This window comes from Aulonocara stuartgranti (assembly GCF_965226115.1).
Source record: "Aulonocara stuartgranti genome assembly, chromosome: 15".
NCBI classification, from domain to species: Eukaryota; Metazoa; Chordata; class Actinopteri; order Cichliformes; family Cichlidae; genus Aulonocara; species Aulonocara stuartgranti.
Window position 1 is genome coordinate 39,414,944 of NC_138951.1, and position 20,918 is coordinate 39,435,861.

Here is a 20,918-nt window from a genome sequence, read left to right on the forward strand (position 1 = left end):
TATTCATAATAAAAGGATTTAAGTTTACTGCCAAAAAATGATTGCACTTCATAACAGAAATGTGCTAACTGGCTTGAAATAGATTGAAACTGTTATGAGATTGCTTCAGGGAGCAGACATGACACCGTCTTTTAGGTTTCGCCATCACTTTGTATTATGCGCACAACACCACCCTCCTCTGGCTTCCACATGAACTGCACCTTAAACATCAACTGTTTACAAATGTCATGACACAAACAAACGTTTCAATACCGTAAATCACTTTTTGGACTGCGATCACTTTTTGGCACAACATCGGCTCTGATAACATTTAAAGCGCACTGAAAAACCATTCTTTAATGCTAAAAACCCATTATCAATTGTAATTATTTATTTATTAATTTAAATTTCAGATATCGATCTTCATTTTTGTAAACTGGTGAATTAATGATTTTTTAAAGAATTAAAACGACAAAGTTTGGCAATATATTTTTTAAAAAGGATGAATAAAGCAGTAAAATAAAATGAGAAATATATATATATTTTAAAAACTATGATAATTAGACGAACTTTATTTTAAATAAATAAAATTGATTTTCGGTGACCCTGGGTGTCATGGTGATGATGACGTGTTTGAGTGCAGGTATAAAAGCAGGAGGCAAAAGTGGAATTCGGGTTTCACGTTTGAGCGCAAACAGGAGCTTTTTCCCACTAGTGCTGTGAAAACTCGGATTTTTCAAACTACAGCTAACGTTTGAAAATCTTCAAGAAGGATTTGCAAAATGACTTCTTCAAACTTGAGTCGCGAGATGCACCTGCTCTCCCTTTTCATTGAGGAGGTGTTAGATCAACGCTATGGTGAGTACAGCAGGCTAATATGTCAGAGTGCTAGCAAACAAATACAACTTCGATTTTTGTCTTTTATTGTTTGGAAGTAGGACTTCATGAGTGTTAACATTTAGGATGAGATGTTTCATACTTGAGTAACATCAATTTTAACATGTGCCAGTACGCTATAAAGATGGCGCCATGTTTTTTTTTAATTGCTAACGACTTAAGGCGTTGGAGGACGCTGACGTCAGCGCGCGGCCGTTTTTGCATGTAGAGGGTTTGAGTTGACATGTTTGGGCCGCTGGCGCTGAGTTATACGTGAACGTTTCATAGATTGTGAATGTGTAAAGCTGGAGAAGCTGGAGTTTTAAAAGTTCACAGAGTCGCAGGATGAGTTTGAGATTGAAACAGTGTGTGCCTGCAATAAGGAGGTGGGAGGTTTCTCACCTAAATGTAGCTGCTTTATCCTCAAAATATCGATGCTCAACTAATATGAAGATATTACTCCTTAATGTGAATGCGTATTAAAACCTCAGTGAAAATCCACCAGCCTTACACACATGAAAACTTTTACCAGGTGAAAAATGTGAAGGCTTTCATAAACAATGAGTTCTGCTGGGAGCTTCTTACTGTTTGTGTGGAAGAGCTTATGATGATGTAAAGCCATGTCTGGACAATTTAAATTCAGGCTTTAATTTGTGTGATCACATGATTAACGTAGACGCACGCTTTGCTTTCTCGTAGCTGATCTGGTGAGTCCAGTCACTGCACCTCAGATGGTCGTCACTAACTTGAGGAACCGTGAACTGAGCAGGAGGCATCTGAACTCCATGCCTCACCTGGTCCTCACTCTTTACCATAACCTGGTGACTGGGTCCAAGGACTTTCCTTGCATACCTTTTAAAGGATGGTTCCACCGGGACCTGGTGACGACACCATTTGTCAATGTGAGGCAGAGCCAGAGAGAGAACACCACTCCTTCTCCTCCTACGGACTCACCAGCTGGCATGATGCTGCCGCCTGCGGGCTCCAGCTCTCATCCACGCTTCCTGACTCCAGTTCTTCCAGAGAAAGCAGATCTTGCTGTGCTGAAGGCAGATCGGAGGAACTGTGTCCGCACCCTGACTGTCGACGGCCTCCCCGTCACCAGAGTCATCTCCACTGTTTACCAAACAGAGGACACTGAGATGAAGAACCGCTGGAGAGTAACAGACTACAGCGCGGACGGCAGAGTTCTCACTTCGGTGCTCTGCCGTTTTCTAAATATGTCGGCAAAGCGTGCTAAGAGGAAGGCGGAGGAAGAGAGCAGCATCCGGAGCCCGACTCAAGCAAGGAAGCGCTTGAGATTATAATATACAGTGAAGCATGTCGAACGTCAGCAAGCCTGAACAAAGTGGTAAGTAGTAAATAGTGCTTAAGGTTGTTTCTAAAAGAATGTCCTAAAATATTTGAAAATCGTCGAGGTTTTAACTTTTATTCTTTCTTTTCTGCCTCTTGTTTCTAAAAGTCAGGCAAAAGAGTCACGCTGCAAAGAAACACCACACAGAAGATTTTCCCTCAGTAAAATGGTGAATATATTCATCTTGTTATGACGTTTGCTCACAATAACCAGGAGTGTTTCTGAAGTGATTCACTCTCATTTGGTGTTATTTGATCCAAAGACAACTGAGGGTCTTCAGAGCAGCGTGAACGGGCGTCATCTGAGAGCAAGACAGTCCTGGCGCCTTTGTGGTTCCCTCCAGGTACTCCAGCTTCATCCCACAGTCCAGAGAGATGCAGTTAGGTTGAATGTGAGTGTGAATGGTTGTCTGTTTCTCTGTGTTAGACTGACCTGTCCAGGTTATACCCCCGCCTCTGGCCCCATAACAGCTGGGATGGCTCCAATGGTTAAGCAGAAGAAATGGATGGAAGGATGATCCAAAGAGAAACATTGAAGGCCCTCTCACAAAAAAAGATAAGAACTCATTTTACACATTGTTGAAACATCCTGAAAGTTATTTGTTGTGTTTAGAAACTGGTTGAACTGTCATTAGAGTTTGTTTCGACTTGTTGTTCATTTCTTATTCGGTTCAGCTGTGTTTCTATGTGTCCTTAGTTCCCATAATCAGCCTCCTGTGTGTAAATATAGTGTCAGTCTCCCTTTGTCCCTTGTCAGAGTGTTAGTCTCCGTCCCCTCGTGTTTCCTTGCCTCAGTAGTTCTGTTTCCTACAGTTTTCCCCCAGTATAGGTTTTGGTTAGACTTTTTCAGTTCCCTTTGTCAGTCTTTGTATTTGGTATTTCCTCATCAGTCTCATCACTTTCCTCTCCAGAAAGAAAACAATAAAAAGACCTGAAGAGACGTCTATGCAAACGCTCTCATTGTGAAAGATAAGTATACATCCAACTAATCTGTGACTCTGTCACAGCTCTGATCAGCAATTCTTTCAGGTTTGTCTGTTTTGATGATGTTATTAATTGTTATTATCCTTTATCCAGTTAACTTTCAGAGAGGAGCGGAGGGAGGAGCGAAGCCAGCGTGCTCTGTAAACTGTCATTAAAAAAAAGATAAGTATATATTGATTTTATATTATTATGACAGCTCCTCCTCAGTGAACACTTCCTCTAGTTGCTGAAATCATTTACTAATTTTTTTCTTCCCATTTGTCTTTTGTTTTTCAGAGAAAACAGAGGAGCCAAGGTGACATTAAGACCTAAGACAGGACGGATTGAACCCTTTCTCGTAAAAAGATAAGTATTCACTCTGCTTTTAATCAGAATATTGATAAATATCTAAAATTCTGCTCACCTGGTTGATAAAGTTACTAAAATGATTCCCTCTTTTCTGTCATTTGTCCTTTAGAGAGAAGATGAGGAGAGTGAACGTCAGCAAGAATGAACAAAGTGGTAAGTAGTAAATAGTGTTTAAGGTTGTTTCTAAAATATCCCAAACATTAAAAAAATTGTTGAGGTTTTAACTTTTATTCTTTCTTTTCTGCCTCTTGTTTCTAAATGTCAGGAAAAAGAGCCAAGATGAGAAGAAACTCCACACAGAAGATTTTCCCTCAGTAAAATGGTAAATACATTCATCATGTTATGACGTTTGCTCACAATAACCAGGAGTGTTTCTGAAGGGATTCACTCTCATTTGGTGTTATTTGGTGTTTGTCTTTGAAAGGAGAGGAGCAGTAACGACACTGGGAGACAAACAACAGGATGATCCAAAGAGAAACATCAAAGGCCCTCTCACCAGCTTTCATTTATTAAATTTGTCTTTACTGAACGATTTCTGGTGTGTACTTGTGTTGATACTCAGACAACAGCTCGTCTTTCTGTTTGTGCTGGAAGATTCAGGCAAACACATATTACATATATAGATTGTTATATGACACAGTTTCACATTTAGTGCTCTATGATAATGATAAGGTCCAGTTTAATGGTATTGCTAGTGTCTAATGAAATGAACACGTGATTTTCAGATCCAGCAAAGTGAATATTTTTCACTGTGGATAAATTACATGGAAACGTTTAATGAGTCATCAGCTATTTCACTACAAAGATGATGTGATTAAAGGTTCTCATACATGCAGGTCAGAAGTTTTGCTCCATCCTGGATGTTAAATGCTGATCAATGTTTACACATATCTGCACATTTCTAACAGCTCATTTCACAGGTCATCAGTCTCCTGACTGCATATGCAGAGTTTTATCATCACGTGTTCATGGCAGACAAACATAATTATGAATTCTTGTTTTAGTTCCATTCAGTCACTCAACATCAGGTGTCTGCTTGTCCTGAGCTGTGAGAACTACAGTGAGTTGCTTTCCTCTTTAGCTTAGTATTAATAAACCAGGTCGTAGGTGGGCACCTGCATCAAGGAGTCAAGAAGCATATTTTATTGTTTAATGGTGAAAACAATGGATTGTTGGTCATTTGTTTAATGGAAAGACTGAAAGTGCGGCCTGGTGTTGACTTACACTTATTCAAAGTGATGAAGTACCAACAGATACTAAAAGTCACAGCCTGAAACACGTCAACTGCTTTATTATTTCTAGTTATAAATAAACTGTCAGTTTATGGCCCCTGTGGCTCGATCAGGCCCTTCCGGGATGTGGAGATATTTATTATTTACTATAACTTGTGCTTATGTTGGTTTTTGCTGTGGTTTCGCTACTGTGTTTTTCTCTTTTTGCTTGTTTTTATTTTTCCAGCAGGTGATCAAACAGATTTTTAGTGTCTTCTCTCTCTGTGTCTCTCTTCTCCTATTTTTTTGCTTTCCATCTCCTTCTGTTGAGCATCTTCCCAACTTCTCTTTTCTTCATCTTTCTCTTTCCCATCCCCAGTCCTGTCCGTTCTGATTGTAATAATTTCAAGGTAAAGAAAAGAAAGAAATAATAAAGAGCTAATACACTTTGACAATCAAGTGGACCAGTGTGGCAAAAGCTGTAATGATCCATTTGGGAAAATAAATCTGTTGGACTGGTAAACTAATATACTATAGTAATACGGTATGAAAAATGGCAAACATGAGAATTCTGTGTGTTTTCCTTCTTATCTGCAGATTAACAGTCCACAGGTTTGGTGCTCAGACTCTGATTTGTTCCCTGGAGATGGAGGAGAGAGAGCACAGAGGACAGCAAGGTGGAGGAGTGAAGGAGAAGGTGGTGCAGCTCAGTGTCCAATCAGGAGTGAGCATCTCTATATATGTATATAGAATATATATATATTTCAAGTTTTTGTTGTTTTTTGTTTTTTAAAGCAAACACTAAAACTGTCACCCAGACCTCTGAAGATAAAGATAACTAATCATAAATAAAGGGAATATTATCATGATGAGGACACTATCAGAGGTAGTTCAGGGAACTGTTATAGTTCAGATACCAGAAAAATCGTTTTTCTTTTCTTGTTTTTTTGGCTTAACTTCATGGTAGTCAAAATGAAGAAGAGTGCTAAGTAAGTAAAAGCTGCATGGCAAAACACGCACCTTCACTGCAGATGCATGCACAGAAACCAGTATTTTTTGTATCTTAAATATTAAGTAGTGTGTGTACAGTAGTCAATATAATGGGATGTGTCCTAAAGCAGCGAAAGAAGAGTTCTTACAGCATTTTGCAATATTTAGGATTTTATTGAACACTTTTACCTTTCAACATTTGTAACATTAGTGAGTAATGAAGCATTGCAGAATAATCCTGTGTTTTTGGTTATTTATTGTACACTACAAGTAAACAACAATAAGTTAAACATCTGTCACTAGGGTTGCCAACTCCCTGAAAAATAAATAAGGGACACCTCGTGGCCAGGGCCGGGCAACCCAGTTCACCCTTCCCAGTGTGGTGAATTTTGTAGCTCTTTTTTTTGTGTGTGAAATTATTTTTTAACCATTTGACTTGAATTTGATTTAAGCAGATGCATATTAAATGCCCGTGGTTAACAAAAGGATTACACAAGGCCTGTAAGAAGAAAAATTCTTTATACAGACAATTCACTAAGTTAAGAACTGAAGAAGCAGAGTATAGATATAAAAAATATAAAAATAAACTAACGGAAATATTAAGAACTAGTAAGAAATTATACTATACTAATTTAATACATAAAAATAAAAACAACACTAAAGAGATATGGGGAATACTTAACACTATTATTAAAGGTAACACAAAAAAGTGCTCATATCCAGATTATTTCACTAATAATAACAGTGACAATTACAATCTAAACGAGATGGTGGAGTGCTTTAACAGCTTTTTTGTAAATGTGGGACCGGAGCTGGCTACAACAATTCCAAAAAGTAATCACAGCGAAATGTCACTGATAGAAATAAATTCAAAGACTATGTTCTTGTCGGGAGTTACTGAATTAGATATTTTAGATGTAGTTAACAACTGTAAGAACAAGACCTCTACTGATTGTTTTGGTATAGATATGACATTAGTTTAACGAATCATACATAGCATTGCCAGACCTCTAGCTTATATATGTAATTTATCATTTCAAACGGGGAAATGCCCAAAGAAAATGAAAATAGCTAAAGTTATACCCATATATAAAAGTGGAAACAAACACATCTTCACTAACTATCGACCAGTGTCCCTGCTCCCACAGTTTTCTAAAATATTAGAAAAACTTTATAATAATAGACTAGGTAAATTTATTGACAAACATAAACTAATCAATGAAAGTCAGTACGGATTTAGGACAGGGAGGTCAACTTCAATGGCTCTCATTGATGCAATAGAAGAGATAACCAACAGTCTGGATAGAAAAAGACATGCAGCAGGGATATTTATTGACTTGAAGAAAGCATTTGATACGATTAATCATAGCAGATTATTTAAAAAATTAGACAGATATGGTATTAGGGGAGTGGCCTTGAAATGGATCCAAAGTTATTTGACTGAGAGACAGCAGTATGTGAAGATGGGCGAATTTGAATCGGGGTATTTGGGCATTAGCTGTGGAGTGCCACAAGGATCAGTTCTGGGACCAACTCTATTTAATCTTTATATAAACGACATATTTAATGTATCAAAGTTATTAAAATTAGTTATATTTGCTGACGACACCAATATTTTTTATTCTAACGACGACCATAGTGACCTAGTACTTAACATTAACAATGAGTTAAGGAAATTAAAAATATGGATGGATGTTAACAAATTATCTATAAATTTGAGCAAAACCAAGGTAATGTTCTTTGGGAATTACAATGTAAATGAAGATACTGTGATAAAAATAGATGGTGTAGTCATAGATGTAGTATCAGAAATAAAATTCTTGGGAGTAATGATTGATAGCAAATTATGCTGGAAATCACACATCAGACATATACAAAATAAAGTGTCCAAAAGTATCTCAATCATAAATAGAGCCAAGTTCTTCTTAAACTGCCATGCAATGTTTTTGTTATACTGTGTACTAGCCCTACCATACTTGACTTATTGTGTAGAGGTGTGGGGCAATAATTACAAAAGTTCTCTGCATCACCTGGCTATACTACAAAAATGTGCTATAAGAATAATGTATAAGGTAGGATATTATAGTCACACTAATATTTTGTTTTTGCAGTCAAAACTATTAAAATTGATTGATCTAGTTGAATTCTCAACTGCTCAACTCCTATATAAGGCAAATAAGGGTATACTGCCAGAAAATATCCAAAAGCTCTTTACACATAAAGAAGGAGGTTACAATTTGAGGGGATGTAGTAACTTTAAAAGGCAGATAGTTAGAACTACCAGGAAAGGTTTGTGTGTGTCTGTGTGTGGAGTGAAACTTTGGAACAGAATGGATGTAGAGCTCAAGCAATGTCCAAATATTCATCTGTTTAAATCGAGGTACAAAAAATGTATATTGTCAAGGTACAAAGAGGAATCGAGTGTGTGATTGTTTATCCATGATAGTAAATAATAATATATTCTTTGTATTATTTCTTTCTTTTTTCTTTGTTTATATATAGAATGTTAACAACAAATACTTATATAAACAATTATTTTGTAGAGTTGAAATGGACACTGTTGATATTGTCTTACGCTGTTGTTATTACTGTTATCTCCATTATTAGGAAACAGTAGACCAGAATTAATTCTTAAAAGTAAAATTGATGAAGTTACAACTATACAATGGAAGCAAACTTCATTGATATTTTCATAGCTAAAATATAAATAATATACGGAGAGGATGTAATGACCATGATGGTGATGACTGTGATATTCAGCGGTGGTAACAAAGACTGTATTATTGATGCTAAATATTTACACTACTGTATGTTGTAATTATGACAATGCGATAATTTTATAACCGTAATTGTATGTCACAAATATTTAAATGTACTGCGCAACTACAAAATTTAAAACTCAGATAAGATTGTAGGGGTGGGAGTTAAAAAGCTTGTCTTCATCCCACTCCTTTTCGAGCTAAACTTGTTTTTTCTTTTTTTGTGTAATTGTACATTACAATAACTTTATTATTTGGTTGCTCGAATAAAAGACATTCATTCATTCATTCATTCATATTCTTTGTGATATGACCATATGGGAAACAAATGATCATTTAGCCATTTATTTTTAGCTCAAAATGACAACATTAACACAGTAAAACAGGTCTCTTTCTTAAACAGAAGCCTGTCATGCTTAACTTTTGAGAATATAAGTAAACCTTTCTTTAAAAGCTGTCACAGGCTGGGTCTCCGACCCAGCACTCTGAGTTTTCTTTGTATTTTTTGATATGTTATTAGTTTGTGTTATTTCCTATTTTGCCTTTAGTTTAGGCAGTTATTGGTTATTGTTCCTGGGTTTTCTATGTTTTGGGGTTTGGTATTTATTCATCACGTGTTGGGTCTGTTGTGTTGTCATGTTTAGTTGTTAGTATTTTCTGTTTTATTTTGACAATGTCATGTGTTCATTGTATTTAGCTTTCTCTCCTGGTCCTGTCATTAGGTTTATGTCTGTCAGCTGTTCCCCCATGTGTCCCCACTTCCCCTGATCACCTCATGTCTGTATTTAAGCCTTTTGTTTTCTTCATGCCATTGTCGGTTCGTCTGTTTATCTCACCAGGGTCACAGTTTTAGTCATGGTCTTAGCCTGTTTACCTCACCTCAGTCATAGTTCTAGTTTTCATCTGTTATGTATTATTAGTCTTAGTCATGGTCTTTGTTTATTATTTTTCCACCACAGTCATAGTTTAGGTTTTGGTCTCAGTACCATTTAGTATTTTGTTTCTTAGTGTTTTGCCTGTTTTTGGTCTCTTGGTTCATTTCCCTGCCGTCATCGCATTAAAGGTTCACCTTTCTGTTAATCATTACAATTCCTCGTCATCATCTGCTTTTGGGTCCTGTTTCCACACACATCGGCGCACCCCGCCGTGACAGAACGAACCGACCAGTATGGACCCAGCAGATGCTGCTCTCACCGAGTGTCTGGAGGAGACTGCTCGGATCCAAGTGATCCTCGACCGCATCTTTACAGCGCCCGATTTAAAGAGCAAGCAGGTAATGGTTAACTTTGCTGAAGCTATTATGGAGAGGGATCCCCGCCTTCTCCAGCTCCCGGACTCACCTGCCATAGTTGCTGCCTTTACCAGGATAAAGGAGATGCTGCAGGCCCAGGCACTGTCGAGTCAGGAAATGGCTTCCAGCACCCACCAGTCACAACAACCCCACAATCAGTCATCTCCATTGCTGCCTCCGGAACCTGAGTGTGTTCGTGTCGGTTCGCTGAGATTCGCCACAGCGTCACCACCTCTCAGCTCACCAGTTTCCACGCCCTCATCACAGTCTCGCCATACTCCTGCCACGGTCCAGCGCGAGGAAGTGCTGGACACCGTTGATTTAGATCACGACGAGCGTCAGTCGATATACTGCGCTCTATTGGAGGAGGAGCTCCGGTGGAAGCCGTGGCTCATTCCGGAGCACGAGCACTCTTTCCGGGGAACTCGACTGGCTCTCGGGGGACCTCGGAGTTACCAGGGACTTCCACCTATTTCACCGCCGTCTTCCACTCCTAAGAAAAAGCGGCGTGCGCGCCGCCGACGCTCCATTACACAAACACAAGTGAGTGACTATATCTTGGCACCTCATGTTTTTTCTCCGGAGGTTATGGAAACTGACACTACTTTTCCGGTTAATGAGCCCGGCTATACAGAGACTGTTTGCCCTGGAAAAGCTAGCCATCAGGCTCAGCTAAGCTGCTGTGGGACTGCTATCCAGGCCGGTTTGGAGACGGAGGTACAGCTGGTGCAGCCAATTTCAGTGTCAGTCGGAGGGCCCGGGGAGCCCGTCCGGCCTCATGTTTCGTTTGCTGGAGGTTCAGGAGAACCCAGCCAGCTTCATGTTTCGTCTGCTGGAGGTTCAGGAGAACCCAGCCAGCCTCATGTTTCGTCTGCTGGAGGTTCAGGAGAACCCAGCCAGCCTCATGTTTCGTCTGCTGGAGGTTCAGGAAAACCCAGCCAGCTTCATGTTTCGTCTGCTGGAGGTTCAGGAAAACCCAGCCAGCTTCATGTTTCGTCTGCTGGAGGTTCAGGAGAACCCAGCCAGCCTCATGTTTCGTCTGCTGGAGGTTCAGGAGAACCCAGCCAGCCTCATGTTTCGTCTGCTGGAGGTTCAGGAGAACCCAGCCAGCCTCATGTTTCGTCTGCTGGAGGTTCAGGAGAACCCAGCCAGCCTCATGTTTCGTCTGCTGGGGGGCCCGAGGAGCCCGTCCAGCCTCATGCCTCGTCAGCTGGGGGGCCCGAGGAGCCCGTCCAGCCTCACGCCACGTCAGCTGGCGGGCCCGAGGAGCCCGTCCAGCCTCACGCCTCGTCAGCTGGCGGGCCCAAGGAGCCCGTCCAGCCTCACGCCTCGTCAGCTGGCGGGCCCGAGGAGCCCGTCCAGCCTCACGCCTCGTCAGCTGGAGGGCCTGAGGAGCCCGTCTGGCCACCTTCTGCTTCACCACCTGTGGCTGCAGCGCCACCTCCTGCGGCTCCCGTGCCGCCGCCTGCAGGACCACCACCTGCTGCGCTACTGCTTGCTGCTTCTACGCCTCAGCCTGAGGACGACGCCTCACCTGGTTCTGCCACACCTCAGTCTGAGAACTCATACGAACTCATTTCACCCACTATAGACTGTGTGTTGCTGCAACTTGAAAAGCAACCTGCCTCGTCAGCTGGAGGGCCCGAGGAGCCCGTCCAGCCTCATGCCTCGTCAGCTGGAGGGTCCGAGGGGACCGTTCAGCCGCCACCTGCGGCCGCCTCGTCGTCACCTGGTCCAGCTTCATCCGAGTCTTCATCCTCGTCTGGTCCAGCTTCGTCAGAGTCTTCATCCTCGTCTGGTCCAGCTTCGTCAGAGTCTTCATCGTCGTCTGGTCCAGCTTCGTCCGAGTCTTCATCCTCGTCTGGTCCAGCTTCGTCCGAGTCTTCATCCTCGTCGGGTCCGGCCTCAGCCTCTGCAGCTCCGCCTGGTCCGGCCTCCGAGTGTTCAGCTTCGTCTGCTCCTGCACTTCCCGTCCGGCCTGCTCGTCCCGTCCGGCCTGCTCGTCCTGCTCGTCCTGCACGTCCTGCTCGTCCTGTCCGGCCTGCACGTCCTGTCCGGCCTGCTCGTCCTGCACGTCCGGTCCGGTCTGCACATCCTGTCCGGCCTGCTCGTCCTGCACGTTCTGTCCGGCCGATGACTGGACGTCGTTGCCGTCGTGGACAGCCCTCTGAACTACGCCGCCGTCATGGACGGCCCCCTGAACTGCTACGCCACCAGTGCCTCCCGCCCGGCCGGCCTCCTGACCTGCTCGGTTGCCGTCGCTGCCTCCCGCCCGGTCGGCCTCCTGATCTGCTCCGTCGCCACCGGTGCCTTCTACCTGGCCGGCCTCCTGAACTGTTTTCTGGGCTCTTGGACCGTTGGCCTCCGGGTCGGCCCCCTGAGCTCATGGATTTTGGACTGCTGGACCGTTGGCCTCCTGGTCGGCCTCCTGAACTTTTGGACTGTCTTTTGTTTTGTTGTCGGCCTCCGGGGCGGCCACCTGAACCACTTCGCCATTCGCTCCTGTTCTGCCGGGTTCATGGTCGCCCTCCTGAAGTCGGGTCTCGGACTTTTTGTGCCATTGTTGTGTTTGCTCTGTGTGTTTTCGTTTCTTTGTTTTTTGTGGCCTTGTTTCTGGCCCTCCGTCCTGGGCCCCCGCCGCCCGCCCTTGGTGGGTTGTTGTGGTTTTGTTTTCTGGGTGTTTTCGGGCGTCTGGAATCCGCCCTTGAGGGGGGGGCTCTGTCACAGGCTGGGTCTCCGACCCAGCACTCTGAGTTTTCTTTGTATTTTTTGATATGTTATTAGTTTGTGTTATTTCCTATTTTGCCTTTAGTTTAGGCAGTTATTGGTTATTGTTCCTGGGTTTTCTATGTTTTGGGGTTTGGTATTTATTCATCACGTGTTGGGTCTGTTGTGTTGTCATGTTTAGTTGTTAGTATTTTCTGTTTTATTTTGACAATGTCATGTGTTCATTGTATTTAGCTTTCTCTCCTGGTCCTGTCATTAGGTTTATGTCTGTCAGCTGTTCCCCCATGTGTCCCCACTTCCCCTGATCACCTCATGTCTGTATTTAAGCCTTTTGTTTTCTTCATGCCATTGTCGGTTCGTCTGTTTATCTCACCAGGGTCACAGTTTTAGTCATGGTCTTAGCCTGTTTACCTCACCTCAGTCATAGTTCTAGTTTTCATCTGTTATGTATTATTAGTCTTAGTCATGGTCTTTGTTTATTATTTTTCCACCACAGTCATAGTTTAGGTTTTGGTCTCAGTACCATTTAGTATTTTGTTTCTTAGTGTTTTGCCTGTTTTTGGTCTCTTGGTTCATTTCCCTGCCGTCATCGCATTAAAGGTTCACCTTTCTGTTAATCATTACAATTCCTCGTCATCATCTGCTTTTGGGTCCTGTTTCCACACACATCGGCGCACCCCGCCGTGACAAAAAGCACTCTGTCCTGCTTAACTTAAAATTATATAAATTAATAGAAAACAATAGAACGAAAAATATTCTTGTGACTGTGCACATATAGTGCATTTAGTACAATTGGCTTCAGTTGAGGTATTATTTCAGCTTTTCTAATGCTAATCAGCTGCTCCTGTTTGTAAACCCGCTTGTTCCCATGATTACGCATCATTACTCATCAATGTATTACTTTTATGTAATAGTGATCTATTTGTTGTAATCATCTATCCTTGTAGTTGTTTATTACACAAAATAAATTATATTATTACACTTCTGGCCACATAGCGCTGATATTCACTGCACATGCCCATATTAACCTTAACCAGAGGATTTAAAAACAAACAAACCAGTGTTTACATACCATATCTGCTTCTGCCGTGGCCTGGTGGACAAAAAATTGGTTAAGGGTTCCCCGAGCTTTCACGCCCCTCATGTTCTTCATGTGCCCACCATTAGAAGCATGCCTATGGTTAAAGTGCGCCGGCACACAGTGCAGTGCGCTTTAAAGGTGTTATCGTGCATTTTCCCAGCCAGGTGTTTTTCCCAGTCCTCCCAGTACTTTTGCAGCCTTGTTTTTTTTTCTTTCTCTGAGCGAAAAAACATTGCTGCTCTAATGCTGGGCTTACACTGTGCTATTTTTGGCCCATTTTGAGATGATTTTTGAGTCATGCGACCGATTTGGTGATCGGCCCGATTTTGGCCTTCATCGTGCATCGTGTAGTATACGTGGGGTAACGAGAAGCGATTAACATCTCACGACCAGCTCCCGATCATCAATCGCTCGTGAGGGTGTCACCACAGCTGCTCACACTGCTCATGCGCAAACACGTAAACATCGGTGAAAAAGACGGCGCAGCACGGCTGTGCAGCGTGTGATCTGGACACAAGTGATGGAGGCACAACTTGTAGAACTTTGGAAAGCTCATCCGAGCCTTTTCGATGTGGCATCACAAAATTATCACGACCACAACAACCGTGAAAATAGTTGGATCTACATGCTGCTCAATCACAGCTGATCATGTTTTTCATTAGCAATTTAACAAAGTTGATGGTGGTGGTGTGTCTGTGTGAGTGAAAGACAGACAGAGAGAGCGAGCGACAGAATTTCTGTTATAACCTTCATTTTATGGAGGCACAGTGTGAGCACTCAGGTCGCATCGGAGCATCGGGTCGTATAGTGTGAGACCCTGCATCGTGACTTATGAACTTCTAACCCCTGCGAGTCAACCGTACAGTTTGAGCAAGAGCTGAATAACGTGACTGAAAAAATCGCACAGTGTCTGCCCAGCTTTAGGTGTACTGTCGTCCGAGACTTGCACCGCAGTGTCGGCGTTTGTTTCCCTGTTGGCCATGCTTGTTGTTGTGGTCATCTGTTGTCTTCCGGTATTTTCTCCGTAAGCGACCTTTCCTCGACCAATGAGATGAGCGGTAATCTGAATTGTCATACTCGAATTGTCATAAGTGTGCTGTCAGCTCATTGGTCACAAAGCAGAAGAGGGGCTGGGAATTATGTTTTCAAACAAAGCGTTAATTCCATAAACATTTATAGACTACTTTTGATTCTCACTGTATTACGGGACAAAGTGCGTCCCTTATTAGCTCAATACGGGACGTGTACTTTTGTTTCTAAACACCGGACGATTCCGTTTTTTAAGGGACGGTTGGCAACCCTATCTGTCACATCTGTCAGAAGCTTGGATACATTTACTCCTACAAGGATTTTACTCTTATGAAATGTAAAAAGAACACTGAAATTATATTTTACAGAACACTGAAATTATATTTTACAGTTTTTCACATAAACAGTTTTGCTTTGCTTACAGAAACTATAACTTTAATCTCAGCCAAACCGATTTACTCAGGAACAAATAAAATACTAAAAAAAAGCCAAACGATAACATTTTTAAGTTATCTAAGTGACCTATATATGTTTAACCTGAGTAGCGAAAGACTGCGGTGGGTTTGAAAACGATTTGCCAGGAGTCCGGTGTTCTCACAGCTCTAGTGAGCCTAGCCCCCGGCTCGCTATCGAGCTAGTGGGTAACAGACGTCTCCGAAAACGTCGGAGCGCTTTTGAAAATATGTGGTGTCTTGATAAACTGAGCAGATATTTGAGGTTTACACAGTTACAGTCTCGCCTGAAAATATGTGAAACGTTTATTTTGTGACCCATAAAGAATAATAAGAGTAATATTAAAACTAACTAGCTGCCGCCATTGTTGGAAACTGAGCTGGGCTGCGCTATGAATTCTGGGACACAGCTACTTCTTCTTCTTCGGGGTTTAACGGCAGCTGGCATCCTTGTACATGCAGTGCTGCCATCTTCTGTTTCAGTCCGTTATTACACTCTTAAATCCTGCTACTTATTCCTGCGTCTTTTGTGATCTTACAAAGCTTCAAACGATGCGTCGACTATTAAATCAGTCGTCGACGATTTTGATAGTCAACGTAATCGTGAGTCTTCGACTAATCGTGGCAGCTCTAATTACAGATATCATCTTTCACTTGTGTATTTTAATGTGTTTCAGAACAATATTTCTGTTGTGCAGACTTACGGTTGGTAAACAGCAAATATCCAAGTCATTCAAAATAACATCTGTCATGTAGCTCCTGACTCCCTAAGAGTCAACAGCTTTACAGTATTTTTTGAAGACATACAAACGTTTATTTTCAAACTAATAACTGAGTTACAGGGTCAAAAATAAAAAATTAACAGTCAGTACTTTTGTTGTTCTTTTTGACAAATTCCTGTTAAATGTATTGGACCCTCTGTTTTTAGGTTTTATTTTTTTCATCTTGACTTCCTTGGAAATGCTAGCAAGAAGTCAGTTCAACAGATGTAACTTATAGTGAGATTGGAGGCGGTGCAGTATTAATATCAGAATCCCTTAGTTTTGATTATTAATCCTCTGGCTGACCCCATATTGCATTTTTTCATCTTAAAATGATGCACAGTCTTTATGTGAAATGTACTGTCTTCTTGATATTTATCAACCCATCAGTTTGTATTTCTGTGTGTTAATAAAGTTCCAACTTTTGTATTGTAACATTTTTGTCTTTTTCTTTCTTTAGTTTTTCAGACAACTCAAACTTTTAAACACTTGTAATGAGCTGTGTGTGTGTGTGTGTGTGTGTGTGTGTAAGAAGTACCACTTTTAACAACTTCATTAATATTGTTTTGTATCATAGTAATAAAGGTTAGTTTTAATGTCTGTATCTCCTTATTTAATCTGAGATGTTCTTTTCTAAAAACCTCAGGATTGTGCAAGTACTTGTTGAGTTTAGAAGGTAAGTGAAACACTAAACTGAAAAGAAAAGAGACAGAGATGTGTGTTTTCTGTTAATACCATAATTGCAGTCATCTTAAACAAACACATGACATTTCTTTGGCACGATTGCTTTTTCACTGATTTGAAACTTTAATGTGTGGTACAACAATTCTTCTAGTTAAATAGAAAAAAAATGGGCCGTCTGTGTAAAAAGCATAAATGGCTGTTTGTCTTGGTGTATTGGTCTTTTGCCAGCATGGCAAACTAGATCAGTCTGCTGGGACATCTGATTTGAGGACAATCACTTGCTTTTCCAAAGGACACTGACAACCAGACATTAGATGCCACAGCCCTGGCCCACGGTATCCCCCCCCTCTCCCCCCCATGCATGCGGTGGGCCTTCTGTAGTAAGAGAGCAGCTTAATGAAGGTGACAAGGTGAAAACAGGAGGATTGATGTGCCGGTGCTGTGAGGGCATGTGTAACACCACCTACCCAAGTGTTGAATATAAGGAGGCTTTGAAGAATCTACAATAATTGTGTGTTGTTTGTACATGAATCACAATGTGTTACTTCAGAGGTGTGATGTTTTCAAGGTTTTTAAATAAAAATCAGCTTTCTTTTTAATTGCTATTAACTGACAGTCATATAACCAGCTTTTAAAAACATATTCATAAACACTTTGCAGTCAACAAAATTTGCACAGAGGTTATAGATGAAATAAAAGTATCACGTGTGTTCTAGGTGTGTTTATAACTCTGTTATTGTACATATTCTGTGTTATACATCATAATCATTCCAGTCTTTATTTTTTTTACTGTTTTAATCTTTATAAAACTGTTATTTATTTATTTATTTTTGTGATTTCTGCTGTCCTATTGGTCTGGTCTCTCTTGAACATCTGAGAATGTGATATTCATAGTAAAAGAATTTAAGTTTACTGCCAAAAAATGATTGCACTTCATAACAGAAATGTGCTAACTGGCTTGAAATAGATTGAAACTGTTATGAGATTGCTTCAGGGAGCAGACATGACACCGTCTTTTAGGTTTCGCCATCACTTTGTATCATGCCATTGACTGAGGTGAGCAGATGAAAGAAGAAGAAGAGCAAAAACGTCAGTGTGTATTTGTGCTATGTTTTACAAAATAGCAAAATACATGAATAAAAGTAAAACATAAATCTCCTTCCATACACCAAAAAACAAATCGCACTTCCGAACAGAGCCAAAAGGGGGCAGCATGTAACAGACGTTTTAAAGAGACTTGATGTGACTCAAACTAACCTGGACCTGACAAATCCTAAACGCCGCTGTCCTCTATGAGACTCTTAATTATGGGTTAATCCATCAATTTAAACATACATTGCAAACAAATTCAAAAGTTGAGGAACAGGTTTTTTAAACTTAAGAAATTCCAGAAAGAAAAAAAAAAACAAGTCACGGGACAATAAATAATATGCGGATTTGTTTCTTTCCATTCAGTTGACATTTTATAACAGAACAATGTATTTATATCTTCACTTTACATTCATATATTCCTCCAGGAATATAGTTTCCAGGAATGCTTTTCACTCTTCTTTAATGCAAAAATGAAGCTGTAGTTTATACTAACAGACGACTCTTAAACCGAGTTTTATAGAGCTCTGTTATTAAATGTTGCATAATTGTTGAGTATAACTTAGATATCTATAGATGTTTGCGCTTATTTATAATCATTCGTGTTTTAGCACAAGAAACCAAGAAACCACGAGAAAAGAAGAACAGTTTACACTAACAGGAACTGTATCTTTTCACTTGGTTCAGTCCCCCCTACAGTCATGCTGAAATGGTTTGTCCTTGCATATAAACGGTGAATCTCGTGCTGTCACAGCAGATTGTGCTCAGCACTACAATGACATAAAACAGGAATGCTGCGATGGACAGGAGCACTTCAGAGGATGGACAGATGAAGTACGGTGTCTTTGCGTTTAGTTCACGTAGAGTAGCTCACACATGAGCTGACAGGCAGTAGAACGCTTCTAGGATTTAGTAGTAATTAAAAAAAAGTTGTTCTCCTTTCTCTCTCAGTGCTGCTGTTGACTGGAAACAGCAGTAAGATGCTGCCTTGGAAGAAGAATAAGTTCGACCTGATTGAGGAAGACAAGCAGTCCAAGCAGAAGGGCTATGCGGTGAGTCTCAACTACTCGGCGCTCACCTCCTTCGCCAAGTCCTGCCCCGAGAGCGCACTCAACAGGGTGGGCAGCATGTTCAAGTCAAAGAGGAAAAAGCTGAAGATCACCAGCGAAGATCCCACGTACACGGTGCTTTACCTGGGGAACGCTACCACGATCCAGTCCAAAGGAGACGGCTGCACGGACGTAGCGGTGAGCAAGATCTGGGGCAAAAGCGAGATGGGCAAGAACGGCACTAAGATGAGGCTGACCATCAGCTCCCAGGGCATCCGCATGGTGCATGTGGATGACAAGGCCAGGAGACCGGGACACTTGTACTTGCTGCACCGGATAACCTACTGCGTCGCGGACCCGCGGCTACCCAAGATTTTCGCTTGGATTTACAGGCACGAGATGAAGCACAAGGCCGTAATGCTGCGCTGCCACGCAGTGCTGGTGTCCAAGCCGGAGAAGGCAAAAGCCATGGCGCTGCTGCTGTACCAGACCTCGGCAACAGCCCTGGCTGAGTTTAAAAGACTAAAGCGGAGGGACGATGCCAGGCACCAGCAGCAGCAGCTCATAGGGGAACAAACCATCCCCTTGGTGCCTCTCAGGAAGCTGCTGAACGGACAGTGCTACTACAAACCCCCGGTGGAGCGCAGCCGGAGTGCACCAAAATTGGGCTCTATCACGGAGGACTTGGTGGGGGAGGAAGAGGAGGAGAAAGCAATGCACTTTGAGTGTGAGGACATTCTGGACACGGACAATGATTGTGTTGCCAATGGCAAACAAGAGTTGACTCAAATTATTAATGACTTGGGAGAGATGAGCATAGGAAACGACGTGCAGACGCTGAAAGCTGACCTCAGAGTCACCAGACTCCTCTCTGGTGAGAGCACAGGGAGCGAATCCTCTATAGAAAGCAACCAGGAGCCGCCACCACTAATCAATGGCTTTGATGAGGTAAAGGTGCAAGAAACTGCCTAAAAAACTTTGCGCATTTCTGGGCACCTGTAGCGCACCGTTCTGTTGAGCCACAATGTCTCCTTGAGAAACAGTTACAAAGTGCTTGTTTGACATGTGCCACTGAGACTAATAATTGAGAAGACATAAACGTAATTTGGGGGCAAAACAGACAGACAGTTAGGCTACTGAACTAAGTTAAAAGATTGTGTAAACAAAGAAAAAAAAAGGCATACCCATTTGAGAGACAACTTTAATGGCAAATTCCCAGCGCGCCTCAGGGCGCACGGCACTAATTCCATCTCTTTTGTTTAAGAGGATTTGCTGTAGCATCGAGCTTGTTTACTTGACGTTTTTTTTCCTCACTTGAAAATGTCATGTTTCTTCTGTAACATGCTCCAATCATCAAGATCCAGAAGCTCCCAAACATTCCTTAAAAAGCATTTACAAAAGCAGATTTGTTTTCCATCAGGCTTCCTTTACAATCCCCATCAGGGCGCCTGCTCGTCACCTTTTTATTTCTGCACTGTTGCGACTTCATTGAAGTATTATTTTGACTACCATGTACATACGTTTGCTGGTATGTTGTCTGAAACATAAGTGTCTTATCTTTGCTGTGCAAAAGAAAAATATACCTTTTATGTATTAAGATGTAAAGTAAGATGTTTTAAGTATAAATATGTTATTTTTTAAAATATAAATATATACGTGGTTTGTTATGTGAAATTCAAAGAATTAGCAATAAAAAAGGAATTAAATGAATGTTTTATGTGAATTAATGCTGAAATACAAGTAGGACATCTTTTCTTTCAGCACTGTCTGATATGAGCGGGTTTACCTTGGGAGGCTCAAAATGAGGTCAGATTTGCACTGCTGAATAAAAGTCACATGGAGGCTTAAAAAGCACAACCCTAAACTTCACATCAATATTATCTGTTACCACCAAGCTATTGGTGTGACTGTAAATGGGTATTTCATTTAATAGCCTTGAATTGATCTTTATCCCCGACCACCACCACCTTTTTTTTTTTTTTTCTTTTTTCCCAAATTGCTTTCAGGCTGTTGAAGTTATTTAGTTAAGGTACTGAAGGCCCATTCATTGTAGCTGGCCTCAGGGAAGGCAGGCCACACATACAGACGTCACCGGTAGCACAAGCTGTGAGAACATCACATGGCAGAAGTAGCACCAGAAGTTCTTCAGCAGCATATTCTAGCTGGTATTTACTTTTACATCAGTTTGCCTTTATTGAGCGACAACAGATAGAATTCAGAGCATTACAGATTTATATGCTGCAATATGTGACGGG

The 20,918-nt window shown here is 41.6% G+C and overlaps 1 protein-coding gene across 2 annotated transcripts; it reads left to right on the forward strand.

The window, feature by feature from the left end:
* The first annotated feature begins 607 nt into the window (after positions 1-607).
* On the forward strand, positions 608-20,373 carry fam43a (family with sequence similarity 43 member A). 2 transcript variants are annotated; one of them, XM_082505593.1, is made up of 10 exons: positions 608-837; positions 1,555-2,206; positions 2,318-2,378; positions 2,472-2,552; positions 2,636-3,541; positions 3,654-3,693; positions 3,806-3,862; positions 3,965-4,078; positions 5,349-5,475; positions 18,566-20,373. In XM_082505593.1, coding segments are annotated over exons 9-10 (1,071 nt in total). In that variant the 5' UTR covers positions 608-837; positions 1,555-2,206; positions 2,318-2,378; positions 2,472-2,552; positions 2,636-3,541; positions 3,654-3,693; positions 3,806-3,862; positions 3,965-4,078; positions 5,349-5,474; the 3' UTR covers positions 19,636-20,373. The 2 variants fall into 2 exon arrangements, with proteins under 2 accessions (XP_082361719.1, XP_082361718.1); XM_082505592.1 differs by lacking the exons at positions 608-837; positions 1,555-2,206; positions 2,318-2,378; ... (4 more) ...; positions 3,965-4,078; positions 5,349-5,475 and adding an exon at positions 18,369-18,448.
* Positions 20,374-20,918: the final 545 nt, after the last annotated feature.